Below are 8,694 nucleotides of genomic sequence, written 5' to 3' on the forward strand. Positions count from 1 at the left end.
ATTTTTAAAATATTTTTTAAAAAGTCATTAAATAAAAAAAATAAGATTATCACTAAGTGATCAATTCATGCAAAATTAATAATTTTTAATAATGAAAGTATTATATTAAGAAAAGTGTGTTAAAAAACAAGTAATTTTTTTTTTTAATTATAACAAGTGTGGCTGTAATTTGTGTTCCTCCCGTAACGTACGGTATAGAATCCTTGTATTGACCGAACTAAATATTTACAGTACTAAAATTGAAAAGAAAGAAAGTAAAAATTAAAAAAAGAAAGATATCCTCTGCAGTCTCCACCTGTCTTTCTCTTTCTTAGTGGAAAAAGATGTCTAATAGGTGCAGCATTTTCCTATCCTGGCAAATGTAAAAAAACAGGTATTGGCAAACAGAAACACCCTTTCTAGCATAGGGATTTGATCTCTCCACCTTGGTGAAAGCCTTGTGACCCATAAGGTAATGCATGCTTTATTAGTATTTTACATGCATCATTTTTTTTTTCTTTTTAAAATCTGGATTACCCTTATATTCTAATAGTTTAATGTGTTTGTGATTCTTTTAATACAATAATTGGTCTTCTTTTTTCCTCGGTGTCCATTAGGGACGTAATCATGGGTGTTTCTTCATCATCGACACAAAAATTAGTCTTTATTTTTTTGTATATTTTATTGTTTTTGTTCATTTTATTATTTTGTTAGGTGGATTAATTTATTGAGATATCTGTGTGGGATTTTCCAGGCTTTTACAGAAGGTGGGATTTTGACTAGCTGGGTGTTTGGCTGTTGAGTTTATGGAGGGCCAAGTTCCTTGTTGAACAGTGTTTGTGTTGCCTTTATCTGCAGCTTTTAATTGAACCAATCCTACCCTCTTTGTTTCCATATGAAAAGATCGGTTTTTTGTGATTCCTCCGCTCATTGTTGTTGAAGGGTCTCGTGAAATCAATCTAGTTTTGAGACCTGTTTACTGGCAGAGGTGACGGAGTTTCAGTTTTGTAAGTGCATGATCATAATAATAAGGTTTTTATAGAAAAGAAAAGTTGAGAATAAGATGGGGGAAGATGGTAATTCTTGGATTAGGAGGACAAATTTTTCACACACAGTGTGCCATCGTTTGGATCCTGCTAGATTAGGCTCTATTCCTATCAGTGTTCAGTCAGAGCAGAAATCAAGGCCTTCCTCAAAGGCTCAGAGACACCCTATGACATACAAGCAGAGATCTTTGTCACCATTGCCTGAGACTTATCTTTCTGAGGCCTTCAGGGAAGCTAGACTTGAACAGAAAAGGTTCTCCACACCGAATCCCCGGAGGGAAAAGAGGATTATGGGGAAGTTGTTGAACAAGGATTCTCGGGAGACTAAGGAATCAAGTTCAAAGTCACCTTCGCGTAGTCCAAATAGGCAAGTGAAGTCAAAGAACCGCAAGGATTCAGCATGGACTAAGCTTTTGGACAATGGTGGAGGAAAGATTACTGCTGTGGAAACAGCTGAAGAGTGGAATGTTGACATGTCTCAGTTGTTTTTTGGCCTAAAGTTTGCTCATGGTGCACATAGTCGACTTTACCATGGTGTATATAAGGATGAGGCTGTTGCTGTTAAAATCATTATGGTACCCGAGGATGATGGAAATGGAGCTTTGGCTTCTCGATTAGAGAAACAGTTCATTAGAGAAGTCACCCTTTTATCTCGTCTTCACCATCAAAATGTTATAAAGGTGACAGCATTTTGCCTCTTATTTTTGTATATGCTGATTGCAAAGTATATATGCTAAGTCTGGATGCTGTCTTTTATGCCTTTTGAGTAAGGTTAGCGTATCTGTTGTATTGTTCTACTTATTGTATTGGATTTAAAACTTTAAATCTTGTTGAAATATTAAGTTTTTAAAGTATGCATTCTACTTTATCCATCCTTTCCCATTTATTTTGGTCCAATTTTATATGATATTAAGAATAATTTATGAGGATGCTAATTAGGACATGGTTCCTTGTGTGTTTTGATCTGACAACAGTTCTCAGCAGCATGTAGAAAGCCACCGGTTTATTGTATTATCACAGAATATCTGGCGGAAGGATCCTTGAGGGCATATTTGCATAAATTGGAACACCAAACTATTTCTCTACAAAAGCTAATAGCTTTTGCTCTGGATATTGCTCGTGGAATGGAATATATACATTCTCAAGGTGTCATTCATCGAGACCTTAAACCAGAGAATATCCTTATCAACGAAGACAATCACCTTAAAATTGCCGATTTTGGCATTGCATGTGAGGAAGCATCTTGTGACTTATTGGCTGATGACCCTGGCACCTACCGTTGGATGGCACCTGAGATGATCAAAAGGAAATCCTACGGGAAAAAGGTTGATGTCTACAGTTTTGGGCTTATCTTATGGGAGATGTTGACTGGAACAATACCATATGAGGATATGAATCCAATACAGGCTGCTTTTGCAGTAGTAAATAAGGTATGTTCCGTTGTAATTTAAGTCGTGTAGATCTGTAATGCGAATATCTCTCTTTATTTGTCACTTCATTATTCATTGGCAGAACTCTTTTTAAAGGCCCTGTATTATCCTGGCCTTTAATGAATTGTTCTTTGTGCACACTGCCTTTGCATTTCTCTAATGCTTGCTAAAGGTTCAGATCCCCTTCACCCACTCCAAAGCCCACTTTGTCATCTATGGTTTCTCGTTTTTTAGAGTTTGAGGTTGTTGCAGACCTTTTTGAATGGCCATCATGGAAGAGTAATGCAAACTAGGCTTCTTACAATTAGTCATTCACTTGGCTTGAAGCTAGACAAGACATGCTCCGCTAATGATACTTTCGGAGAAAACTAAACTCAAATGCCACTGAATAAAATTCCCACAAGTTTATTCCCGTGTACACTACGGTTTATAGCAAAACCAAGTGTTTTGATAGAGCCGAGAGCATTTGGTTAAGAGACTCCTATGCTTAGAAAGCAAAAGTAGAGTAGTATAAATTTGATGAATGCATGACTTGTGTGTCCAGCTGATTCAAAAGAAAGTCAAATTGAAGTATAAATTTAATACATACATTAAAACATTTTGTATGCTAATAACTCCGCCAGTGATATAACATAATAGCTAGTAGATTAGTAAGAATAGAGCTTATTTATTTCATAGGATCAACAAATATGCAGATGATTGAGGAGAAGATTTTGCAGCAAACAGTTTAATTTCTTGTTGGTATTTTGATTTGCTTGAATCTAGAGTAAAGTGTAGTTGGCAGCCATCTTTTGTATATTTTTTCTTCTCTCTTGTTTTGAAACTCAAATGACAGAGATCACACATAAAGTACTTATAATTTGTTATGTGGTATTGTGTTTCTTCAGAATTCAAGACCGATTATTCCATCAAACTGCCCTCCTGCAATGCGAGCTCTAATTGAGCAATGTTGGAGCTTGCAACCAGACAAGAGGCCTGAGTTCTGGCAGGTTGTTAAGATATTAGAGCAATTTGAATCTTCACTTGCCAGTGATGGAACCCTGAGCCTGGTGCCAAATCCTTGTTGGGATCATAAGAAAGGGCTTCTTCATTGGATTCAAAAGCTTGGTCCCTTGCACCAAAATAGTGGCCCCGTGCCTAAACCCAAATTCACATGAATCTTTCAAGTGTCCTGGCTTTTATTGTAACACCAGGTCCATTGTAATTAAAAATGAAAGGTTTGTTTTTTCAGGTTCTCTGGTTGTAGTCACTTTATGAAATTTCTATATTGATTTTTAGGCTTGCAAGTAAAGGTGAAAGCATCCTTTTTTTGCGCAGTGTGCATACAAAACTTATGAAACTCTGGCTTCATGTGTAGTTGGTTGTAGTTGACACTTCATCCCAAAATTTAAACACTCCTCTTCCACTTTACTCCTTACAAATGAAAATTTATAATTCCGGTGAGTGCTGCTTTCAATAGGTAAAAACACAATGTAAAGGTTTTGTACATTGTCATTTATATAATATTAGATTTAAGTATGTTTTTAGTCTTCTTTTTAATCCTTAAAATTTAAAGTTATTTTTTTTAGTTCTTGAAATTTATAAAATATTTTTTAAATTCTTTTGTACAGCATGAGTCAAATATAGAATACAAAATTTGTAATTTGTGATAATTTTTTATCACCAAAATTTAATTTTCTATTTTATATTTTAAATTATACTTCTGGTAGTTAAAAAAATATCATAATCAAGTCACTAAAAAAAATTAAAAACTCATTAATTATTTTAAAAATTGTTTTAATTTTTTATTGATTTGATTTTCACAGTTTCAAATAATCTGAACTTTAAAATAGAAAATTAAATTATGACCATAAAAAATGTCAAAAATTATAAATATTTTATTTGGTTCACACTCGGAGGAAAAAAAATATTTTGTGAATTTTATAAACTAAAAAAATAACTTTAAATTTAAAGAACTATAAAAAAAAAACTCATATTTGATAAACAAATTATATTTAAACCTATAATTAATTATGTATAGTAAAAAAATTATCAATAGTTATCTTAAGACTAAAATATGTCTTTTATCACTTGGAATATACCAAAAGTTTATTTTTAGAAAAAAATTGTTTGTTTTATAAAATTATAATGGGCTATTTTTTTTATCGGAATAAGATTTGGGCTTTTCCGAACCTAAGTGGGATGTTCTTTTTAATTTAAATTTAAAGATATAATCAAGTCCCACAGATTGTTAAAAAAAAAAAATACAGACGGGCACCACGCACCACCATCTGCTCCGTAAACAGCACCCAATCCAGATCAAGAAATCCACTGCTCGTGGTAGATCCAGTGTTGGAACAACCAAATATGCGGTGTGGCTCTCCAGCAATCATGCTCCGTCACGGTGGGACGGTTGACGGCGGCGTAGAGGGCGTGGGGTATGGTGGTTCAGGGGAAGGGTGTTGGGTGCGGATTCTTAATGGAAGAACAGAGAGAGAGAGGGAAAAGAGCTGTAACACGTGTCCAAGTCTGATCGACTAATGGATCAGCCTAAGTGCACAGTTATCTTCACAGAGTAATTTTACATTAGCAATACATGTTTATTAGACTCTTTTTTATTGATTACATCAGGCACTCAAATAGTTTTTCTAATTCTACATTTAAAGTGTCAATTTTTATTTTTATTTTTTTTACTGATGTTCTGCAATTCGGTACCAGTGAGATGTTGCGTTCTTGATAGTACCTTCATTTACCCCCATGCATCTTGCAAATGAAGTTCCCATCTTCAGAAGCTCGGGGCATTCTTTGGTTAAATTGAATAAATGGAGGGAAATACCGTTAGGTGATATGAAAGATGAGTTATAAATTTAAACTCTACAATTATATATTTTGTTGAAGTTCTAGAATTATATTTCCATAATACAAAAATCACAACTATAATCTATTTTTTTGGAATATAATTAAAAAAATACAAAACGCTAGTGAAAAATAGATTCCGAAATTCAATATAACTTGCAAATGTTTCCAAAATAAACAGTTGCACTACCAGATTTTAGTTTCCGGTGTGATTTTCATATAATAATTTTATGCATTCTGGAATTCATACAGTTGTGTTTCGGAAATTAAAGTTCAGAACTCATATAATTTCGGATCCGTAAAGCATGCTGTAGTCCAGCCCAGTGCTAATTTCCGGGATGGTATATTTAGTAAATGAAAAACAAAAACATGTTGACAGTAACGACACTCAAGCGAAGGTGCAAATCATGGGTACGACTGAACAAGCAAACATTAAGAAAAATAGTCCAAAAAATGAAATGGATCAATGTATCCAGATTTTACGATCCATGAATGGTTGTTGCTTCATGCAGAATTCTCGACCTAAGAGGCTGATGCCGGGTTTCGAGGAGGAGATCCGGTGGGGAGGGGAGGGCTGCCAGTAGCTACGGAGGCAGCGGGAACATCTCAACCGTGAGAGGGTGTGTGGTGGGGGTAATTGAAGGATATTTAAAATTATGAAGTGCAGATAATAAAATGTGGGGTGTAAGAAGCAAAGGTCTCCATGAATTTTATTGGTTTACATCTGGATTCTGATTCGGCCTGTCTATACTATTTTATTGAGTGGCCCTGTCAAGCATTCTTTCCATGAGCTGATAATATTTTTTAGGCACTGGTTTATTCCATGAATTCTAAATTCCGGTAAAATTGACTAAAAAATATTATTAAATTTTTTATAAAAAAAATTAAAATTTTTTATTTTTTAGAATAATATTTTAACCTTAAACTTAGCAAGTTTAATTTATTTTGGCAATATAGTATAATTGCAATTTTTTAAGATATAGTTACTGATCCGAAAGACACAGGGCATAAAAGAAATTAGGCTTGTATTAATTGAACCAATTACTCTTTTGAAATATAACTACAAGCATGTTATGTGAATCTCATATTTATAATATTTTAAAATAATATATTTCATCTTTCTAAATTAATTATATACTTTTAATTCGAATTAAATGAGTGAGCTTTGATTTTAGTTCTTATAAAAAAAATTCTTTTGGAATTTTCATCCCTAAAAAAACTAAAATCATTGTTTTCAGTTCCTATTATTACGTGACACTGATTAATTTCTAATAAGTCTAAAGAAGGTTAAATGAATAGTCTTAAGACTATCAGTAGCATCCATTAGTATCTGTTATACAAATGATGCCTGTAATTTTGTTTTTTCTATATCGCTAAAATAAATATTATTTATTTATCTTAAAATTAATGTTAACAATGAAAAGTAGTAAATTCAGATTTTGAATGTATTAAAATTAGATAAAAATGTTTTACTAGGACCAAACTAAAATTTTGTTCTTTTTATAAGAACTAAAGTTAATGATTTCAAAATTGAGATGAAAAAATAATATTTAAATGGTTAATATATAAAAAATTGCTTATTTTATAAGAACTAAAAATATATGTAAAATTATGTAAAAATACATATATTTAAACCTTTCCCTACCCTAAATATTGTTGTCTATTGATTATTTGATTTTGCTTTTAGTCTTACTAAAGAGGGTTCATTTTCCTTATGTAAAAATAGTTTTGAAAATTACAAATTAGTGTTTGAATCTCATTGAGAGAAATGTCTACGTTTAATATCTTATTTGTTTTTTATAGGGTTATCTTTGAAGAAATATACATGTAAGAAATAATAATTCTTTATAATTTTTAGATTCTCTTAGAATTTTTTTTAAAAATTACTCCAAAAAAGATGCAATCATATCTCCCAAATAAAGTGGCTTGTAAGATAGACTCGTAATAGACACGAAAAATGGGGCTTGCAAGCGATTGGTGAGCGGCTACAATATTTGTCCGTTTCTAACAGTTTGCTTGATTGATACTTTCTCTGATTTATTATAATGGTATAGATAAAGAAAATTTAATAAATAAATAAAGAAGAATATAATTTTTACATAAATTAATTTTATTATTGTTAATTTATTTTTAATTTTTGTAGTCTGTATCATTAATATTATAAGAAATATTGATGAAAAAATAATTAATATTATATTAAAAAATTTAAATGATAGTTATTGTAAGAAAAAGTTTTTACATGGCAATTATGATGGAACACAGTGAGTAGTAAGAAATAGGAAGGAGAAATTGCAAAAAAGAGAAAGATTGAGAAGAAAAAAGTATATCTCTTTTTTGAACGAGTTAAAAATAGTGGAAAGAGAATTTGAGATGGTAAGGAAGAGAGACCGAGGGAAAAAGGGGGTGTGGGGTTTTGTTTTTATTTCAACTTTATTAAATAATTTTTTATAGCACGAAAAATATTTTTATATTAAAACATAACAAGATAAAAAGTTTGAATTGTTAGAGTTAAATATGTTTGTTGCTTGAATAGAAATTATACGATTTTATATATTTATGTTCTCTTTCTTCATTCAAATAGATAAGATAGTTTTTTTACATTTTATTTATTTATTCAAATAATATATATTCTTTATTTTATTTTTTATTTCTCTCATTTCTTTTCCTCTATATTTTATTTCTCATACAATATAAAAGTAAGTCTTATTTACCAATTCTTATTTTTAATTGAATAAAATAACCCAATATCTTTTTAAAAATAAGAGTATCCGTGAGTGATTTAATAAGAACGAGTGATCGTAAAAGAAATTTGAATCTTGAAATATGCCACATGTTTTAAAAGATAAAATGAAAAATAATAATTATTAATTAAAAAATAATTTTTAAGATTAAAAGAATGTTATAATTTATCTTGTATATTTTAATAATTTTTAATTTAACTATAAAATAAACCTTATATTTTAAGGAGGTCAAATACTTATTTAGTTATTTAAGGAAAAATACATTTGGAGGAACTGAATTGTTTGAAATCCTAAAAAGAAATTGCAAGGATGATTCTTTATTTAATACTGTATTTATTTTGTTTCAATAAAAAAATACTGTACTTATTTTTATTAGAATTCTTTTGCTACTCGCACGTGGAAAATAAAGTTTACGTGCTCTTCCATATAGCCTTAGTAGTATTAGGATGAGACACAAAGAAGGATTAAGGCTGATGTAAGGTACATGACGTCAGGTTTCATTTATCGCAAATGTGACTGATAGTAAAGTTAAATGCTAATTAATATTATCTTTAAAAATTTAAATAAAGCACTTTCTTCATCCTTTTGATAATACTAACCAAACACTTTCATCCCACAAATCACTCAACATGTTTTCTTTTTGTTAAAACTTATTAAACATTA

General features: G+C 30.9%; 1 protein-coding gene across 1 annotated transcript; it reads left to right on the forward strand.

Annotated features, from left to right (window-relative positions):
• Positions 1–361: 361 nt before the first annotated feature.
• On the forward strand, positions 362–3,858 carry PK6 (protein kinase). Its single transcript, NM_001251601.2, has 4 exons — positions 362–451; positions 734–1,705; positions 2,000–2,455; positions 3,343–3,858. Exons 2-4 carry the CDS (start codon positions 1,043–1,045, stop codon positions 3,610–3,612), a joined length of 1,389 nt encoding a protein of 462 aa, NP_001238530.1. The 5' UTR covers positions 362–451; positions 734–1,042; the 3' UTR covers positions 3,613–3,858.
• Positions 3,859–8,694: the final 4,836 nt, after the last annotated feature.

The sequence above is a fragment of the Glycine max genome, chromosome 15 (genome assembly GCF_000004515.6).
Source record: "Glycine max cultivar Williams 82 chromosome 15, Glycine_max_v4.0, whole genome shotgun sequence".
Classification (NCBI taxonomy): Eukaryota; Viridiplantae; Streptophyta; class Magnoliopsida; order Fabales; family Fabaceae; genus Glycine; species Glycine max.